General features: G+C 40.8%; 1 protein-coding gene across 1 annotated transcript in view; it reads right to left on the reverse strand.

The window, feature by feature from the left end:
• Window positions 1-22,098, reverse strand: part of npr3 (natriuretic peptide receptor 3) — a 45,174-nt gene that overhangs the window by 14,500 nt on the left and 8,576 nt on the right. The window contains exons 2-4 of the mRNA XM_037259494.1: window positions 2,757-2,879; window positions 2,459-2,634; window positions 586-721 (exon numbers count right to left, since the gene is read on the reverse strand). Of these exons, the coding sequence (XP_037115389.1) occupies window positions 586-721; window positions 2,459-2,634; window positions 2,757-2,879 (435 nt within the window). The remainder of the gene's footprint in view (window positions 1-585; window positions 722-2,458; window positions 2,635-2,756; window positions 2,880-22,098) is intronic.

The following is a 22,098-nucleotide window of genomic DNA, read 5'->3' on the forward strand; positions in this document are numbered from 1 at the left end:
TCAGCACAGCTATGCCAGCCAGATCGCGAGTCCAGCATCCCACTTCCCTTTTCCTCTTTTCAATAAAGGATCGTGCTGCATTTGGTCGCCCTGTCTCACTCCTTGACATATGGAATGGTAAGAAAAAAAAAAAATTCGTTGAGGCCACTAAATTCAGTTTTTCAAAAACAGACTCTTTCATGATAATGTTACCAACAGATAAAGCAGCATCTTCAACAAAATTACAAGATTCAACCCTTGCACATGAACAATTGTTTAAACTTGTGTGTCATGACTGCAAAGATCCATATTAGCTGGAGTTACTTCAAATCTCTTCATAGCAGCCTGAGGTTTCAAATCCAGATCCAGAAAGTCGAAACCCAGTTTGGCAGAACCTGTGGCTGAAGCCAAATTGAGGCAGGGTTATTACTGTCTAGGCCAAGATTTGACACCTCCGATTCCAGCACTAATTTTGACAAGAGATTTACCTTCCATTTTTAGCTTTTTTTTTCTATTGTTCTTTTTTTTGTTTTTTATGTGTGTCTAGCTCATTACAGACAATGAAATGAAAACTGAACGCAACTTTGTCATGTAAGTACATTTTACCTTCAAAGGTTCTATTCCACATTTGTGATGTGATTTGTGATCCATTTTTCTTATTGTATCCACTTTTCTTGGCTTCATTCAAAGCAAGAGCGTAAAGCAGCAAGGCATCATGGAATCCCTCAACAAACATGTTGACCTAAAATGGTAGAGTAGGAAGAACGCAAAATAACATATTTAAATGTTGTATTTCTCATTTATTGTTTGGTTTGTCAGTAGGGTCCACGAGGACACACATATACCATTGAGTTATAGGAGGTAGTGCAAATGTTATATCAGAGATTACATCAAGCGTCTTTTTTTCCAGCAGAGTAATTAGAAACCATGTCAAGTTCTCGGGGACCAACTCCATTTTTTTCCTGCGATTGCCACGGTCCCGAACATACAGTATTTCTAAGATAAAGACACAGCTTTTAATGTGGAATAGGGCCACACACCCCTTCCCTCCATGTCTTGGTTGATGACGTCACTGAAGGAAGTGATCACAATTTCTCCATTGGAAATCATTGTACAGATAACAGATAATAGATACAGGTTAAAATGTCCAAAAACAAAATTTACATGGACAGCTCCACTTATGACTACTTCAATATATAAGGATTAGCCTCTCCATGGTTGATTTAGGAGAAATGAGCAGCCTCTCTGTAGCCACAGTGCCCTGTCATGCCTATTTCCTTTCAGCAGTCACCAACACTTGCAAACACGTCACATACCTCGTGACATTTTACATTAAGAGCCATTATGCTTTGTTTTGGCTTTTCTATCGCCAGCTCGCTGTTAATTATTGTGGCACAACATAAATATACTCTCTGAGTGAGAAAAAGGGTGAGGGTTAGTTAACTGCAAGTTAACTACCCGCAAGCAGAGTGCTTTTTTCTTCTTGCGATATCTCCGATTGGCAGTACAAGGCCAGCAGAAAGGAAATCAAAACAATGGTATATAAGGTTGTACTGATTAGCTTATTTTAAGAATCACATTAAAATAAACTAGGACACGGTGTCTGGACCAAAGTAATTTAAAGTTAATCGTAATTTAAAGATTTGTTGTAATGAGTAATGACATACAGCAGACATGTTTGCGTTAGGATTTATGTCAGCCGTAAATCACGTCAATGCCGCAAAAACACATTAGACAGGATGGGGCCGATCCTGTAACTGAATCTGATTCGGCCCGATCCTCACAAAAGGGTAGTGACTGGGTGCTGATACCCAAACAGAATTTTAGATTGGGACGTCTCTAATTCTAAGTCAAAAGATTCAAAGTGGCTTCTAGTAATGAAAGAATTCTGTGGTGTACATGTGTCTACCGTGAAAAAACAGTGGGTACAAAGAAATCAAAACGATGCCAAATGCATAACACTTTATATTTGATCTTGAATTACTACATTACAGGTGCATGGAGTTGAGATCATGGGATGTTGTTAATATATGTCAACTGTGGGCTCCTGAAGCCCTTTTAGACTCTTTTGTGGTTAAGGGCTGTAAAACTACATTTGAATTAACTTGACATACTCCATTAAAACTGGAGTTTTAAACCAGTGAGTCAAAGTCCAGTCCAACGAAAACATGAAATATTTGTTACATGTATATAATAGTGTAATTGTTGACATGCATTTTAGAAGTGTGTGGGTTGTTTCAGATATGTATTTTGTTTTTTAAATGGATGCACTACATCAGAAATAGGAACACTAACCTGATTTTGACTGTGTACTTAAAAGTTCAAAAGCTTGAATACTAAATGCAGGCCAACAGGCGAGAAGGAGAAGGGGAAAAGGGTATCAAAGCATACAGTATCAGCAAACACTAATACAATTCAATTGATATACTGTACAGTCCATTACAACTTTGTTTTTTCACTTAAATGTAGATATACTTACATTTCCACAGTCTTGGCAGTTGTTCAGTCCCATACTTTCGCCGGCCTTTTTAATTTCCATTGAGAAGTTTTCAAACTCTGGTTTGACTGTTCGAAGCAGTGTCACAGTGTTCAAATATGCATAGGCTTGCTTTGCTTCATTGTCAAATTTGTCTCCACTCCTCCATGACCCATTGCCTGAAACGCACGTTCATAACATATACAAAATCATGGGGATGTATGCTAAATATCCCAGAAACATGGTCTCAAAAATGAATTATGTACACCAGTTAAACACTATGTTGTTATATAGGCTTTACCATAGGAGGATGCATTGAAGAGTTCAATATTGAAGAACATGTGAGTTCCACTGGTCAATCGATGCCTATGTGCAGCAAGCATAATTTCTCGAATTTTTCTGGCGTCCATACACAAGATTACCACTGCAAGACAATAGACAAAGACTACGTTCACATGCAGTCGATATTCGGGTTAAGGTCAAAATTCAGATTTCTGAAACATTCAGAATAACCTTACAGACATGAATCGACATTTACATGTGCATTCAAATACCCTGATTGAAACGGTGACACACACATACATCATGACGAAAGCTGACGTCATTTTTGTTTGTTACTTTCTACTGTCAATAAAACACCTGACTGTATATTGACGTCAGTCACCGCAGAAATAAAGCAGTAGTTTCCTCCTCACTCTAAAAGTGCGTCTCTGAGCTCCGCCATGACCATTTACCTCTGTGTGTGCATTTCCAGCAAGTTGCAAGTCTGACTTATGGACTTGTATACAGTACATTTATCCACTGTATCCATTAAAGTGCTTTTTTTTTTGCAACTTGTCTTTGTTATTAATCATTTGAGGTTCAGAAAAGCTCTATTAAAATGTGTTATTCTAATATAAATATTCATTCATTCATTTATTCTCTTCTGCTTATCCAAGGTCTGGTTGTGAGGGCAGCAATTTAAGCAAGGAAGGCCAGACTTCCCTCTCCTGTCCAGCTCATCCTGGGGGATCCCGAGGCGTTCCCAAGCCAGCTGAGAGACATAGTCTCTCCAGCATATCCAGGGTCGTTCCTGGGGCTTCCTTCCAGTAGGACATGCCTGGAACACCTCACCAAGGGAGGTGTCCAGGAGGCATCTTTATAAGATGCCCAAGCCACCTCATCTGGAGCCCCTCAACGCGGAGGAGCAGTGGCTCGACTCAGAGACCCTCCCGGATGGCCAAGCTTCTCACCTTATCTCTAAGGGAGAGCCGGGACACCCTGCGGAGGAAAGTCATTTCAGCCACTTGTATCCAGGATCTTGTTCTTTCGGTCACGACACACAGCTCGTGACCATAGGTGAGGGTAGGAACGTAGACGGATCAGTAAATCAAGGGCTTTGCCTTTCGGCTCAGCTCCTTCTTCACCATGACAGACCGGTACGGAGTCCACATCTCAGCAGAAGCTGCACTGATCCGCCTGTCGATCTCCTGCTCAGTCATCATTGTCATTTTATTTGTTTTCATTAACTACTACTACTACTACTACTACTACTACTACTACTAATAATAATAATAATAATAATAATAATAATACAGTCAAACCTCGGTTTTCGACCACAATCCATTCCAGAAGACGGTTCGAGAAGTGAATTGGTCGAATTCCGAATCTATTTTTCCCATTACAAATAAAGGAACATTTTTTAATCCGTTCCAAGACTAAATAAAATGCCTTTTTTAAGCAATTTTTCATTTGCACATTTTTGTCCAATCGCGCAACTGCAGCGCACCGCCGAACGCGCAACCGTAGCGCGCCGCCGACTGCGCAACAGCACCGCGCTGGACGCATTATTGTGACAGAGCCGTCGCTGAAATTTAGAAAATATTTTTAAAGTCCTGATGTACTTTCCAAAATTTAAGTGGACCTCAGTGCGCAGGGAGCTTAATTTGGTCCGATCGCGCAACCGCAGCGCGCCGGGCGCTCACTGTCGCATTGCTTTAAGAGCTTCTTTGTGTTTTAGGATGGCTTTACTGCTCCCACTTGCTTTATTTGGAGGCATGATTAGGGCTTAATACAATCCTCAAAGTAACGAAAATACAATAACGAACGGAGTCAGTCGGCATCCGGGCCGCGCGGTCGGGTTTTCTCGGGTCCTTTCGGCTCATCTCGCGAGGTTCGACGTCCGAATTTTGTTCGACAACCGAAGCAAAAAAATCTCGAATTTTTCGTTCGAATTCCGATTTGTTCGAGAACCGGGACGTTTGAAAACCGAAGTTTGACTGTAATAATAATCTTAATAAATTATATTTATAATGCACTTTATATTTTAAAAAAATCTCAAAGTGCTACAGAAAATGCCTTTTTAAAAAGAAATGTCTTAAGACCGTTTTTAAAAATGTCAACCGACTGCGGTGCTCTCAGGTGGACAGGTAGGGCATTTCACAATGTGGGTGAGTGTCACGTCTCGTCCACAGCCGTGTTACTATGTGTCTAGGTTGTCATGGTTTCTGTCTGTCTGTGTACTCGCCTCTCCGTTCCTGTGTCAACTCACAAACCATGTACTAATCACAGTCACCTGCCTCTCGTTACCTGTCTCGTATTTAAGTCCTGTCTACGTGTCACTCCCCGTCGGATCATTGTGTTGTTGTTGTCGTACTGTCTTGCTGTCGGCATGTCCGGCTATCTTTTTGTTTCACGTCCCGGTCAGTCACTCAAGTTATTGTTTGGTAAGTCATGTCAGTTTGCCTTTTGAGTTCCCTTCAATAAACCCTGGTCCAAGCTGCATTTGGTCGCCCTGCTCCATCCGTTCCCTGACAGTGAGACAGAGCAGAAAGCCCGGTCTCCCATGGAACGGAGGTTAGTTTTTTTTTTTTTTTAGGAGGTAGGTGTTAGATGAGCGGAGTTTCCGTGTGGAAGACTGGAGAGTGATTAGTTCCTTAAGGTAAGGGGGTGCGTTGCCATGGATGCATTGATGGGTCAAGCAGGGAGATTTTATATTCGGTCCGAGAGGAAATGGGAAGCCAGTGTAGTGATTGGAGGATAGGTGTGATGTAGGTGTGATGTGGTCGTATTTGCGCACTCTAATCAGGATCCTGGCGGCGCTGTTTTGGATATATTGGAGCTTTTGAAGGCTACTACTAGTATTACTACTACTACTACTAGTAGTATTACTACTACTACTACTACTACCACTACTACTACCATGACTACTACCACGACTGCGACTCCGACTACTAAGGGTGATAGAGCCTTTTCAGTTAAAGCTCCCAGACTCTGAAACATTCAGACTCCCAAATCATTTTAGAAATGCAGGGTCTTTAACGTCATTTAAATCTTTTTTAAAGTTTTTTAGGCTTGCTTTTGCTGATTTCATTGTTTAAATTATTTTATTGTATTAGTGTAAATGCATTAAATCTCTTTTAAAGTTTTTAAGCTTGCTTTTGCAGATTTTATTGTTTAAATTATTTTATTGTATTAGTTAGTGTAAATGCATATGCTTTTTGAAAGTATTTTTTTAATTTATTTATTTTATCATATTTGGTTTTCTTTTTGATTGATTGATTGATTGAACATTTATTGATCCCCGGGGGTGGGGAAATTCAGGCCCCAGCAGTATTCATACCACAGAGCGGGTATATAAAAGACACACAGATGGCATGAGCGCAACTCAATAGGCTCTTATAAGGCTGCCACACAACGCCGCCACAAAGAAAGCCAGTAAGTGCGAAAGTGCGACGGATCAACACCCTAAAACACACAAAATAGCCTCCACGGGGTCCATAAACAGGTGTAAGGGCAGTCAAGTTCAACCGTGCCCAATGGATCGTGGTCGGGAATCGGTAAAACATCACAAAACAGGCAAACGTGTGAGCAGCGTCCTGGGTACCCAGTCGGGGCACGTGCAGATGGTCATCATGGGGCTGGCGCGGCGAAGGTCGACGAGCACGAGGGAGCGGACTCCCCACAGGGGTTGGGGCTGCAAGGCCAAGGCGAGGGACCCGGTCAGCACCAGCCGGAGGAGCAGGAAGCCGTCGTAGAGTTACACCGGTCCCGACCGATGTGCGCAGCCATCCTGGTCCCAGGGAAAAAAATATCTGATCCGAAGCAATCTGCACACGCCGAGGTGCGGTAGAAAGCACCAGCATCGCCGAATGGACAAATAGAAAGAAAGACAAAGGAGAAAAGAAGGAAATAAAGAGGAAAGAGAGAACACTGCTGGGAGGCTGCCACTCACAGCGGCGCCATACCAAAAAAATAGGTTTAATTCCCTAATTTCCCCATGTCTGTTTGATAGCTTTTATGTATATTTATTATATAGCACATTATGCTGAATTGCTTAAAAGGTGCTATCCAAATAAATGTATTATTGTTTTATTTTTTACAGATAGTAGAGTTTGTCAAACCAAACTGCAAAGCAAGATCACAAACACGAACATCATTTTCCTATTTCGGTATTTCCTTCTTTTTTGAAAGTCGCACATTAAGGCTTCCGAAAAACACTATAGCTAGCAGTTACCGCTATCTTTGGCACCACCCTGAGGGCTAATTTAGAGCAAAAAACAAAAATTAAAGATAGATGCAATGGTATCAGCGTGAGCGCAATCGAATTATTACTGGTTATTATAGTGTTTTGGTTAGGAGACAGAGAAGTGGAAGGCAAATGTGTTGGATTGGGAGTTGAACATTAAATGTAAGTAGAACGCTGGCCGAAGTGATGTGTCGATGTTTTGTGTGTGCGGGTTGTTGGGTTCAAACTGTTTTATCGCCCTCTGGATAGAAGGAGGAATGCCGTAGGGGTGATTCTGACAGAAGAGTATGCAAAGAATGTTACTAAGGTGAAATGAAACTCAGAGAGGGTGTTGATTATAAAGCTGGAAATTGATCAAGTGATTGTGTAATCATGAATGTTGTCAGTGGTCATGCCCCACGGGTGGGACAAGGAGAGGTTTCTGGGTGAGTTGGATCAGGAGGTAGGGAGTAATCATCCAGGACAGATTGGAGACCTCATTGCACAGGTTGGTGAATGGTACAGAGGTTATGAGGACGCGGTGGGTAGGTTTTGGGTGAAGGAAAGAAAGTCGGAGAGAAAGATGGTGGTGGATTTTGCTAGAAGAAATAATTACCGTTTTTTTCCATGTATAATGCGCCCCCATGTATAATACGCACCCTAAAAATGGCATGTTGATGCTGGAAAAAAGCCTGTACCCATGTATAATACGCACCCAATTTTTTTTTTTTTTTTTTTTTTTAAGTCCCAATGATCGTCACACACGCATCTGGGTGTGGTGAAATTTGTCCTCTGCATTTGACCCATCCCCGTGTGATTTTGAACCATCCCCTGGGGGAGAGGGGAGCAGTGAGCAGCAGCGGCGCCGCGCTCAGGAATCATTTGGTGATCTAACCCCCCAATTCCAACCCTTAATGCTGAGTGCCAAGCAGGGAGGCAATGGGTCCCATTTTTATAGTCTTTGGTATGACTCGGCCGGGTTACTTAAGTCCGTAAACGTAAAATTATTTCAGAAAAAAGATCATCTTTGGGAACAACCGGATGTTATTCTGCCGGTCAGTATCACTGCGCATGCAGTAGCAAACTCGATAGCGAAGAAAAATGTGAGACTCTCAACGGGATCACCAACATTTGAGTGATGTTCCAGTTATTTATCACAATTATTTATTATTATAATAATAATAATATATATAATATATATAATAATTATTTATTTATTCTTCACAATTGTCATGGTGATCTTTCTGGTGATTTCTTAACTAGGCTGGATGTATTTGTTTTGTTGGCGTTGATTTCTCCGACTGCCCATAAAGGCACCACCGCGATCAGTTAGGTTAAAATGAAAAGAGAGGAAAGTGACGTGCGGACATGTTAAAAAGGCGGCTCTGTATGGGAGAGAAGTTGAAGAGGAATAAAAACACCCTTGGAAACCAAAACTTGCCCCTCGTCGTGACTCGGAGCCGCAACAAATGTTTCGGATTTGTGTAGGGTACATTGTGACAGCAAACGAGCAGGTGATCGAGCAAGCGTCTGATACGAGAGCATTGTGTTCGTATGGAGCGTGTTTGAAGTGAACAGCAGAGAAGAAAGGAACAAGGCAAAGTGTTGTGAAATAAAATATTACCTGTAATACGCATTTAGGTAGAGAACTGAACTCTCTCTCTTTATATAGCTGACGTGTCAAAAAAAAAAAAAAAAAAAAACATTTAAAAAAAAATAAAAATTGTACCCATGTATAATGCGCACCCCAGATTTTAGGACAATAAATTAGTTAAATTTTGCGCATTATACATGGAAAAAAACGGTAGTTGTGGTGAACACTGATTTTCAAAAGCAAAGCAAGACCTGTTAGTTACAAGAATGGAGGCAGGTGCACAGAGGTGAAAAAGATGTAGAAAACCTATCAAGAGAGACTGGAGATTGAAAGGTGGTGGCAGGAGAGCATATAATAAAGGAGAAATATGTGATGACAGTGGGCCGGTCGTACATATGCTCGGCTATGCATGTTTGCAACTCTCTCTGTAACTGAAAAGTCATTGTTTGTCATATCATACTCAGTCAGGGTTTAAATGCACATGTATGCAGAACCGTACTCAACATACTAATAATACAAGCAGGACCAAGTCTAAGAAAAAGCAGCCTTTTGCTGAAGGTTATTTTATATATAATGCCATTTGATTTGCCATCATATTGCTTATAGACAGGACGCAGGACGGACTGAGGACTGACAAAAGTCCCTCCCTGTTATCATCTCTATCCGGGTTATGAGCCATCCGATGAACCGTTTTGGTCAATATGAAAGTCTGCCAAAGATAGGGGTTTCCGTTTACATTATGTTTTGCGAGTGTAATCTGTACATTACAATCTGTACATTGAGAACAAATGTGAATGTTAAATGTCAAATTTCTTTCTAATGAAAACATTAGTTAGTCCATCAAGTGGTGTTCAGTAGCGTATTATAAGTAACTGGGCTGCAGCTATCGATTATTTTTGTATTCGAGTAATCTAGCGATTAATCGAGTAATCGGACAAAAGCTGCTTTTGTCATTTTTTGAATAAAATTAAGACATTACTCAAGATTCTAAACTCTTGTATGTATTCTTTACTGCACAGCCAACATTGTAACATTGTAAAAGCTCTTTACATGACTATTAATAGTGCAAACATAAAATACCTGAGTAAATTAAAACTTATGCTGTATGTAAACAAAAAGTGCTTTGTGTGGCAAATGTAAGGTGACAACTCAGGTTCAGCCTAAAATAAATAAATAAGTGCATTTGTGGTGTGCATATTAACATACTCTCACAACATAATGCTAGCACAGTATAAAAACTTCAGTCTCAACAATCTTTCCCATTCTAAAGCAGGTCACGATTGCTGTGCAGAAATGTAAGAATATCCACATGCTCTGAACTCAGACAGGCCCTGCACTTTGAGACTATGATACCTGGTGAAGAAAATAAGCGCTTAGATGGTGTGGATGTAGCAGGAATAGATAGGAACCTCTTCGCTAGCAAAGACAAAGTGGGATATTGAGTTTGATTTGTTTTCCATCAAGCTAGAGGACATTCCTTTTTTGAAAGTGGGTGCTCACAAAAATACATCAGTACTACACTGTGTCACTACCTCTTCTGAATCTTCTTCATCACTATTGCTAGACTCAGAAGAGGACCCCAGCACTTTTTCCAAGAAGGATGCTTGCTTGTTTGGAGGAGTGCTCGTACTTGCTGTTGCTTCTTCTGGATTAGCAATATCGTTCAATAGTAACTTCTTCGCCTTAATTGCCATCGTTTGCACTGTGCTTTGCACTTAGAGTCCTCATGAGACAAAAAATTCCGTCTCCTGAATCTCAGGTCAAGAGGGGCTGGTAGAAGGGCTGTGTTAGGGTGTTCTGTGTCAAACACAAACACCTCACTCCATCTTGATTGTATTTCTTGCATCATTTGTGTCTGCAAGCTTTAACTGAAGTAATTTCAAAGGCTAAACCCTTCATGCTTTTCTTTAGGTTGTACACAAGCTGTGGAAGTGCTGATAGTGTAACATTTTGTTGGCCACTAAGAAAGACTGTCGCACTCTCAAATGGAGCAAGAACCTGCTTTAGCTTCTCCATGAGATCCCACTGTTTAGGTTTAGGTACTGTTAACCACTCCTACTGTGAAGTCAGTTTCAGTCTCACTGTAGCAATAATTTCACCGTTGCAAAAGGGAAAGAGGGGAAAAAACTCAACATGTGAGTGGATGATAAAGTACAGGCTCTCCTCTGCATTACCCCTTCCCCTACTTGACCCATCAGTACAATTCGAATAAACTACCTCGCCCACTGTTGCTCAGTGTGAATGCAAACTAGTGGGCCACACAAGTTCCTGCTATCAGGAACTCTTGCTACAAGGAACTCAATGTTCCTGGACTGTTTAATCCGATCAATCAATATCAGCCTAAATATCGAACATTTTGGCATTGTCTGATTCATGATAAACGCCATAGTTTTCCCAGTATTGACTGATAAATTATCGGTCCGATAAATATCGGGCATCCCCTGTTCTCAAGCTCAATTTATTTGGAGACCCCTGGAAATAGAGTGTTGGTGTGTCTGGGATGCATCAAATATTTCATGAAAAAGAGGTAAAATTGTCTAAAAAAAATAAAACTAATCCAATTATAATCATTTCTTCATTAAAAAGTTCGGAGCATTCGTCTTCTTCAGAAATAAAGAGTGGTGAGCCAGTCCTCTCTTTCATGTCCCCAAAACTTTGCATCCTCCTCAACATGTCTACCTGAGAACATAATGCTGATTTCTTCAGCACTGCAACTTTATTTGTGCATTCAAGACACGGTGGGGTACCCCTGCTTGTGCTCTACAAAAATATATGTTGTCTTCTGTTTTCTCATGAAATTGGCTATTCTCATTTCTCTTGGGCAATCAAACTTTGTCTTTGCGCCTGATTTAAAAAAAAAAGACATGACTGGGACTAGGTGATGGGATATATTTTTCTTCCACTTGGTGTCACTTCCGAATTACATTTTACACTATGGTCACCCATAATTGAGATAGAAAACAAAACAAACAAAAAAACAAGCAAGCAAAAGAAACCATAATGCCCAGAGCAACGAACAACAGGAAATAATGTGGGGTCCAGACTAACATCAAACTTTGATGTCGAGTATGGAACCAGATGTCAATCTCATCCTGAGGGCTGCAAATTGCCCATGGGCTGGAAGTTTGTGAACGAACCCTGGTTCAAAGCAATGGGGATTTATGAAGAAGAGCGTACAGGTCGTATGGAGCAAATTTAGGAATGGTTCAAGAGTAATTGTGACAGAAGAGCAACAGGTATAGTGGAAGTAGCAATGACTAGAGGACAGAAGGGAAGGCTGCGCGTGGCAGAATTGGAGGTTTTAAGGTTCTCTTTTGAAGTGACCAGGATGGACAGGATCAGATGTGAGCTTATCATAATGACAGAAAAAAGCTGGAATCTTTGGAAACAAAGCTAGAGGGGCCAGAGTGAGATAGTTTGGCAGAGGACGGACAATGTATGCTGGAATTAGAGTTACAATGTAGAAAGAAGAGGGCGACTAAAGAGTAGACTTTTCATGTAGTGCGGGAGGCTGATAACATGAGTTAGAGCAAAAGATGCAGAGGACAGAGGGAGATCCAAGAGGATGATTCACTCAGGTGGCCCTTGTTAAACAGAAAAGAAAAGAAAAAGATTGTCTATTTTTTTCAGAACAAAATAATTGATTATCGTATTTTTCGAACTATAAGTCGCGTTTTTTTTCATAGTTTGGGTGGGGGGCGACTTATATGTGAAATTATTCACAAATCTTTACTTGATCATTAACATATTACTTACTTACTAGTATAGTTGATCACTTCACATGTCATTTTCACTCTAAACCGCATGAGGACGCACTATGGCTGTGGAATAATTGGAGCCTCAGTGACAATGAGTTCCATTCACTGACTTCTGGAGTCAGGAGATTTAATGATTTGGAGTGACACAGATGGTTCGATAAACTTGTTATGTTATAGTTATTTGACATATACCGTATTTTCCGCACTATTAGGCGCACTTAAAAACTTAAATTTTACTAAACAAAAAAAACTGTGTGCCTTATAATGCAGAGCGCCTTATATATGGATCAATTGATGAATTTGTTGATCCATACTGGTTTTACACAGCGCTCTGCCAAAATGTTTCAGTACGTTTTAGTACGACTAGTAAATTACAAGGTCACATCGCTTCCCAGCATTACGGCAACCGTGGTCAGGGGGCGTCACTGAATAGCTGTTGTACCCGCGAGGTTATTTCATTTCAGAATAGGCTGTTCCGTTAATGTTTTCGAGTACGTTTACGGATCAATACCCAACGGAATCATAAATAAGCAGCACCAATGTGTTAAATCAGTCTTTAGTCGGTTCCGATCACTTTTATGGGAGAGAGTTTGAGAAACGTGATTGTTTACAGGGGGCTGCCATGACACTTTGCTGAGGCTCATGGGAGTCTGCGAGCTGAGGCTCATGGGAGTTTGCGGGTGGCTAATGCTATAATGACAGCTGCTATACGCACAAGGCTATTTCATTTCAAAATAGGCTGCTCCGTTAATGTTTTGAGTAAATTTACGGATCAATATGGAAGGGAACCATAGGTAAGCAGTACCAATGTGTTAGATCGAACTTTAGTCAGTTCCGATCATTTTATAGGAGATAGTCTGAGAAACGCGATTGTTTACAGAGGCCTCATTGGTTATTGGCTAGTGGATGCACACCGCAACCCTAGTCAACCTCGGTTCGTTGAAGTATAGCTTCTATTTTATGCGCCTTTTAATCCGGTGCGCCCTATATATGAAATAATTTCTAAAATATAAAAATTCAATGAGGGTGCGCCTTATAATCCAGTGCGCCTTTTGGTGTGAAAAATACGGTAGTTTGTTTAGAGTAGCAACGTGTATGTTGTTAGACTTCAGTAGTTTCCAATTGTCTAGTGAGGCCATGAAGGCAGATCCAGGGCGCTTGCTTGGAGCACACACACATACGTGGAGCTCTTGTTTTGTGAAATAAAGAGCCGGTAACCAAACCCACGTCTTGCCTGGTACTTTGGTAACGCTACAATATAGTTATATACGTAGATCTGCGGAATAATTGGAGTCGCAACTGACGACAAGGCTGATGTCAGCGGTGCACGTAGGTCCGGAGTCAACAAAAGTGTTTTTTTTTTTTTTTGTTTTTTTTTTATTGAATTTAATGATTTGGAGTGACACGGATGGTTCGATAAAATTGTTGCTTATATTACATTTATTTGATATACAGTCAAACCTCGGTTTTCGAACGTCCCGGTTTTCTAACAAATCGGAATTCGAACAAAAAATTCGAAATATTTTTGCTTCGGTTGTTGAACAAAATTCGGAGGTCGAACCTCGCGAGATGAGCCGGGAGGACCCGAGAAAACCCGACCGCGTGGCCCGGATGCCGACTGACTCCGTACTTATTGTATTTTCGTTACTTTGAGGATTGTATTAACCCCTAATCATGCCTCCAAAGAAAGCAAGTGGGAGCAGTAAAGCCATCCTAAAACACAAAGACGCTCTTAAAGCAATGCGACAGTGAGCGCCCGGCATGCTGCAGTTGTGCGATCGGACCAAATTAAGCTCCCTGCGCACTGAGGTCCACTAAAATTTTGGAAAGTACATTAGGACTTTAAAAATATTTTCTAAATTTCAGCGATGGCTCTGTCACAATAATGCAACCAGCGGGGTGCAGTTGCGCGGTCGGCAGCGCGCTATGGTTGCGCGTTCGGCGGTGCGCTGCAGTTGCGCGAAATGCACAAATGAAAAAATACTTAAAAAAGGCGTTTATTGAGTCTTGGAACGGATTAAATTTTTTTCCATTATTTGTAATGGGAAAAATAGATTCAGAATTCGAAAAATTCACTTCTCGAACCGCCTTCTGGAACGGATTGTGGTCGAAAACCGAGGTTTGACTGTATCTAGTCTGACGTCAGCGGCGCACGTAGTTCCGGCGTCAACAGCTGTGTTTTTTTTTTTTTTTTTTAAGTGATACAAGACAAAGATTAAGATGGATTTAATGATTTGGAGTGACACGGATGGTTCGATAAAATTGTTGTTTACATTTATTTGATATATCTAGTCTGACGTCAGCGGCGCACCTCATTCCGGAGTTAACAGCTGTGTGTTGTTTTTTTTTAAGTGACACAAGACGAAGATTCCGATGGATTTAATGATTTGGAGTGACACGGATGGTTCAATAAAATTGTTGTTTATATTATTGTTATTTAATATATATTTTATATATTGTTATATGGGCCTGTGGAATAATTTGAACTGCAACTGACGACGAGTCCGACGTCAGCGCCGCGCCGCGTTGTTTACAGAAAGGACGACGAATTCGATCGATGGATTTAATGAATGTGTGTGACACAGATGGTTTGATAAACGTGATATTTATGTTATAGTTATTTGGATAACTGTTAATGTTACGTTAGGCCCGTTCTCAGCTCCTTGTTTGTGTTTATGTCACGTTAGCATACCGTATCGTTTAGCCTGTTGTTGCTGGTTCATGTCTGTTCTTGGTGTTGGATTTTGTCAAATAAATTTCCCCCAAAATGCGACTTAAACTCCGGTGCGACTTATACATGTTTTTTTTTCCTCTTTATTGTGCATTTTATGGCTGATGCGACTTGTACTCCGGAGCGACTTTTAGTCCGAAAAATACGATACATTTTGGAATAAGGCTGTAAGGTATCCATCCATCCATTTTTTTCAGAACAAAAGAATTGATGACATTTTGGAATAAGGCTGTAAGGCAGTGGTCCCCAAACTACGGCCCGCGGGCCGTATACGGCCCCCCTCCGCATTAGACCCGGCCCCCTGAATAATACCAGAGACGGAAAAAAATGCTAAACAATACCAGACCCCCTGAACAATACCAGAGACGGGAAAGAAAATGCTAAACAAACCAGAGACGGAGAAAAAAATGCTACTACGACCTCACTTTGCCCCAGCAGTCATAGAACGTGAAAGAACGGAATAATGGCAAAAAGGTTGGGTAAGAGAAAAATTGATTCTGAATGCAGGGTATTTAACCCGCAGTGGACACACTTTTTTTTTTTTTTGTTCAATTCAAAGAAAAGACTGCTTGTCTCGTCTGTCAAGAGATGGTGGCGGTATTCAAGGAATACAACCTGCGCCGACATTATGAATCCCGTCACAAAGACAAGTACGCCAGCTTGCAAGGCCAAATGCGAGCAGAAAAGTTCTGAAAGGGGGATCCGGAAAGGGGGATCCTTCCATCTGTGGTCCCTTCTCAAGGTTTCTCATTTTTCCCCCTGGTAGGGTTTTTTTGAGTTTTTCCTTGCCCTTTTGGGAGCTTAAGATCAGGGGATGCTTTGAGAATAATTGTCAATTGTTTGTCTATGTGAAGCCCTTTGAGACTGCTTGTGATTTAGGGCTATACAAATAAACTTGACTTGACACTTATTCGTGGAGTTACCGCAAACTTTGAGAAGTGCGAGGTGCTCGCATCCCTACAAAGCCTGAAAGGCACTACGACTGGGGAGGATATTTTCGACAAAGTATGTAAAACCATGCAACGGTTGGATCTGGACTGGGCAAAGGTTGCCAGCATCACGACTGACAGGGCCCCAAGTATGGTGGGCGCGTCTCGGGGTTTAATAGGACGCATGAGCCGGGAGATGGAAGAATGGGGTCTCAAGCGAAGTTGAACTTTTACCTAGGATTGTGCACGGCACAGCATAACTTTCTTTCTGTTAAGAACCCACTGAGGGTTATTTGATTCTTTATCGAGTTCATAAATAGTGTTATTGGCCTATATATTTTCCGCGTTATTTTATTCTGTGAAGAACCCAGAGAGGGCTATTTGATCTCAAAAAGGGTTATTAATATTTGGATATGTGTGGTGCGCTGGAGTGTCAGCATGTTTTCTGGAAAACAATAAATGATTACATTTAGGGACACCTGTGATTGTCACACTTTTTCTGTTAGAAACTGACCCGGCCCCCCATCAGAGAAGGGAAAAGTTATGTGGCCCTCATTGGAAAAAGTTTGGGGACCCCTGCTGTAAGGTATCAAAATGTAGAAAAAAGAAAACCCTGTGGATGAATTTCAATTCAATGTATTTCTTCTAATTCTCTAGTTCACTTGGATTCAAATAACACTATCTTCTCTAGCTTCCTATCTTGATAAGTAAATATCTTGAAATAAAATTGGCCTGTTGATACCTTGTCTCGTGTCTTTCAATATCAAACGAATGTAAGTCCAAATGGTAGTCTATTCCAAAATTCAAGACCCCTCTGAATGATTTATTGGATTGCTATTAGGGTTAGGCGATATGGCCTGAAATTCATATGGTGTTATCATCACTATTGTGGTTTATGCGGTGGTGTATAGATTTCATGATATTTTTTTATATGTACGGTAATAGAAAAAAACATCCTAATTTAAAGACAAATAACTCATCAATGCTACTTTTTAGGATTTATTTGGGAAAATTGTAATTATAGAGAAAGAAATACAGAAAATCTTGCAACTTACAAGCAGTGTGAAACATGAGAATGCAATGTCATCCATCTATCTATCTGTCTGTACAATCCATCCATCCATTTATCCATTTATCCATCCATCCATCCATACATACATCCATACATACATACATACATCTCTCCCAGCCAGAATCGAATCCACCACCTCTGCACTGCGAGGCCACCGAGAATGCAATGTCAAATTTTAAAATATTATTGTACTGTTGTACACTACTTTGCCCACTCTTTTCTTAAAAAAAGATGAAATGAAATATTAATAAACATACTAGATATAAGTAATACAAAATTGAAATGAAATATAAATAAACATAGATCGAAGTAATACAAAACAGGTGTCTTTTTTGGAAAAAAAATACCAATGATGAATGAATGAATCATTTAAAGTAAATCAACACTGAATTACAGTGATCCCTAGCTACTTCGCGTTTCGTTTATCGCGGTTCACTACATCGCGGATTTCTTTTCCAAATTAAAAAAACATTTAAAAGTCAAAATAAAACTTCTAAATTGAGGAAAGATGTGTCTAACCTTTAGGACAATGTAGTATTGCTCCAAATGTTCGTTTACATTCCTTTAGAAGTCCGTTTTTGCGTGTTAGCACGATCGCGAATTAGCGTCTTTCCGCGAACTCGTTAGCCTGCCCAGTACTTCTTGTTGGTGATCGTACTTCACGGATTTCATTTATCGCGGGTAGTTTTTGGAACCAATTATCCGCGATAAACGAGGGATTACTGTACTCCGAAACACAAAACACAATCAACATTAATTATGCATAAAAAAATATAAAATAAGCGGCGAACGTCATCATCTGTATAGTTAAGACTAGAAATGAGTAAAGTGCCTTTGCTTTAAAAACCTGATCTGGTTTCTTCAGTTGGAAATAATCTGCGGTGTTTTGGATAAGGACATTTGTTTCGGACATTGGATTCTATTTTCGTTCTGAGCACAAGTCTGGTGCAAAGCGCAGTCTGTGTGCATGGGTGGAGTTTTCTTTCTTTTGATATTTTGGTAGACTGCGCTGGTGCAATTGGGCATAATGGGGGCATTTGTGCCTTGGTGCGCCATTGCGGGATGGAAGACTTTTTGCCATATGTGCGCCAGTCTGAAATGTTGTCGCCACATTGCGACTGTTTTGAGATAAGGCTGATCGATCACTCATAACATTACAGTCAATAGAGCAAGAACTCAACATAACTGATTTTCAAACGACAGGTTTTGTTGGTAAATGTCAGAGATGTACATAGTAACTGACACTAACAATTATTCAACATTTTTTAATGCAATTAAGCATTCGATATGAATCATACCCACGTTACTAAGGTTTGTAATAAACAAATTTGTTTGTAAATCCTTCAATAATTCAGTAGCTCACGAGTATTTAATTGAGGAAATCATCCAACTTACCAATGACTACTGCACAGCGCAACAGAGCAGTCCCCTGTTCTAAGATGGCCAACCAATGGCGACACTGCCAACGCCGCCTTAAAAAAATGAAAATATATATTTTTAGCGCGCGTGAAAGCTCACGTTGATGAAGCCATCCTCCACAAAATGTCCCTGAGACAGGACAATTAATGTTCAGAAATGCTTAGAAGTTTCTCCCAAAATACATTGTAGCACCCTATTCCTCAACTCTTCTCAAGTTGGTAGCTCATGCAAAGTTTTATCATCGCACAAAACCCTAGGTGTATTGTCAACACTCAAACATTTCTCCTGAGTTGAGCGGGAGTGCACAACTTCAAAGTAGGCAGGATCTAAAACAGCCATGTCCAGCTCCGGTCTTCGAGGTCCTTCCTGTTTTACATGCCTCCCTCGTCCAACACACCTGAATGAAATCAGCAAGCTCTGAAGGGGACCTGATCATTTGAATCACGTGTGTTGGACGAGGGAGAGATGTAAAACAGGAAGGACCGGGTTTGGCCATCTTTGATCTAAAATAGGCGGCATGGTTTCCTCCGGGTTCTTGGGTTTCCTCCCACATTCCAAAAACATGCATGGTAAGCCGATTGAACACTCCAAATTGAGTGTGTATGGTTGTACGTCTATGTGTGCCTTGTGATTGACTGCCAATCAATTCAGGGTTAGGGTCCCCTGCTTCCTGCCCAAAGTCACCTGGAATAAGCTCCAGCATACCCTCGACCCTAGTTAGGAGAAATGGTTCAGAAAATCGATGGATGATCTGAAATATTAACGGCTATATCGAAATCAAATCAACTTGTTTTTGCAGACCTTTGTATTTCAAAGGCTATTGCACGGCAAACTGCATAAATGTCAAAGTAAACCCAAGTCACAGACTCAATTAGACCTTTGCTATGCATAAAACAGTGCAAAACATTTAATTTTGACTTTTAAGTGACAAACACATTTTCATAAAATATGAAATGTAAATATATTTTGGGGTATAAACCTTTTCTTTGTTGTGCCAAATAAAAAAATAAATAAATAAGCGGCTCAGAGGTGCACTGGTTAGCACGACCGCCTCACAGTTAGGAGGGTGCGGGTTCGATTCCACCTCCGGCCCTCCCTGTGTGGAGTTTCCATGTTCTCCCCGGGCCCGCGTGGGTTTTTTCCAGGCACTTCGGTTTCCTCCCACATCCCAAAAACATGCTTGGTCGGCCGATTAAGCACTCCAAATTGTCCCTAAGTGTAAGTGCGAGTGCGAATGGTTGTTCGTCTCTGTGTGCCCTGCGTTTGGCTGGCAATCAGTTCAGGGTGTCCCCCACCTACTGCCCGATGACTGCTGGGATAGGCTCCAGCACGTCCGCGACCCCGTGGGGACATGCGTCCCCCCGTGGGGACAATCGGTACAGATGGATGGATGGATGGATGGATGGATGGATGGATGGATGGATGGATGGATGGATGGATGGATGGATGGATGGATGGATGGATGGATGGATGGATGGATGGATGGATGGATAGATAGATAGATAGATAGATAGATAGATAGATAGATAGATAGATAGATAGATAGATAGATAGATAGATAGATAGATAGATAGATAGATAGATAGATAGAGAGAGAGAGAGAGAGAGAGAGAGAGAGAGAGAGAGAGAGAGAGAGAGAGAGAGAGAGAGAGAGAGAGAGAGAGAGAGAGAGAGAGAGAAGAGACAGACAGACTGATAGATATACAATACTCACACCCTCCGCATTAATAAGGAAGATTCAGATTCTGTCTGGAACATTCCTCACAACTCTGTCACTAAAACACACCTCCTGAAATATGCCTTGAGTCAGTGGGACAAACTTCACCTCAGTCCTGCCAGCACTACAGCACCTTTAATTACTCTGAGCTCTCCACACACTGCTCGCCCTGTGTATGCCTGTGTAAGCTATTTTGTGGGCCAATTCTAGCAACTAGCAATAATTCAGAACTTTTAGATTATTTTCTACTGGAGCACCAATACTAGTTTTTCACTGGAGCACTAGTACTAGTTAGAAACTATCAGAGGGTTGCACATGGTGCAATTGACCGTGAATGAGAATTTTCAAGTTTCCTGTTGGCTAAGAACTTGTAACACAAGAGTTTCTTGATATAAAGGACTGTTGTACCAATTTGTAATATCGTTCGTCCCAAAACAAGGATGTACAGTGTGTTGCTGGATTCCTTATGAGCAGGGTACAGAAAAGACATTTAAGCGGTGCAAACCTATTTAAATTATTCCGTCTTAGTTAGTGTTGACCGAATGACTGCTGGGTAAGTTGACTGATGCATTTCCTGTTTATCGTTACTGTATGTGCAGAATAATATTGCTGTCTTTGCCCTTCTAGGCAGTACCATGCAATGTTTGGAATTTACCATAAAGTAAACTACTGGATTTACCTTTGCACAAGCCCAAGAGAGTTCTCTAAAAAGACAAAGGTTTCAAATACAAAGTATGTTGCAGTGCAGGTTTTGGACTTTTGACATCAGAAGGGAGTTTGACACTGCGTTTGCAACATACCTTACTTTTACCCATCCACCCATAATTCGAACCACTTATGCTCACGGGTGGTGCGGGTGTGCTGGAGCCCATTTAAGTAATTGTTAATACAACTGTAATTGGGAAGCTTTACTTAGAAGACAATAACAAAAATTGACAATTATATAATTAAATTCCAGTGTTCAACGGGAATTTTCGCATGAATTATTCTGTTTTACTTCTAAAATGTGAGGAAGCAGCCAGTTAATAAATTGACCGAGGAATGTCATGTGTCTACCAGAATCAATCGTTAAGAAGTCCTACTATTTTCAACGCTGTAAACCCTACTTAAAAAAACTCAGGTAAGTCGTTGCCTCAAAATTTCCAAGTAATGGCTATCATTCGCCAATTACTGATTTAACCAAAACTGGATAAGTAGACTAGTTCTACTACTCATTTAACTCAGTTTGCCAAGTACATGTAAACCCTAGAATATAAATAAACCACTTTGAAGTTTCGTTTTCCTTGTTGCAGTTGAAGTACACATTGCATTACCAGTGCTGCACTAAAGTAAGCTCAGTTTTGAAAAGTGACCATTTATTGCATGTTTTTAATCCAGCACTCAAGTAACCAAACTGCTTTAAATCTCACTAAAAGGTACTGTGTGAAACGCGTGTGCTTCTACATACACGTAACGGCCATATTGCAGAGAGAAGTGTACTTTATGACACTATAAGCAATTGCAATCAACCACCTATACTGGCAATGGTAATAAAGCCAATTGTAATTCTGAGTCTGAAAAACAATGAGCCAACTAAAACTGTGTATGAAGTGGTTATTAATGAAACAACAGCTTACCTCCGTCATTAAACCTCCGTGCTCAAGGGTGTCCGAAAAAGGCGTGCACTGAGTGGACTACCCAGCCAGAGCCACCGGCCCTCATGGAGCTCCACTCTTTGCAATTTTTTCTCCTTTTTCAACTTTTGCATCTTCACTTCCGTGCACTCTCTCTTGTGAGCTTGTCCGATGTCACCGCTTTAAACTGGCTACAGTTACATAAAAATTACAGACAAGGTGGTATTGATTTGTGAAAAAAAATTAATTTGACCATATTTAGACGTAAGACGTTTTCCACTGAACAGCGGCGATATGCTTACTACAGAGTAACAAGAGAGATTT

Source organism: Syngnathus acus, chromosome 9 (genome assembly GCF_901709675.1).
Source record: "Syngnathus acus chromosome 9, fSynAcu1.2, whole genome shotgun sequence".
NCBI classification, from domain to species: Eukaryota; Metazoa; Chordata; class Actinopteri; order Syngnathiformes; family Syngnathidae; genus Syngnathus; species Syngnathus acus.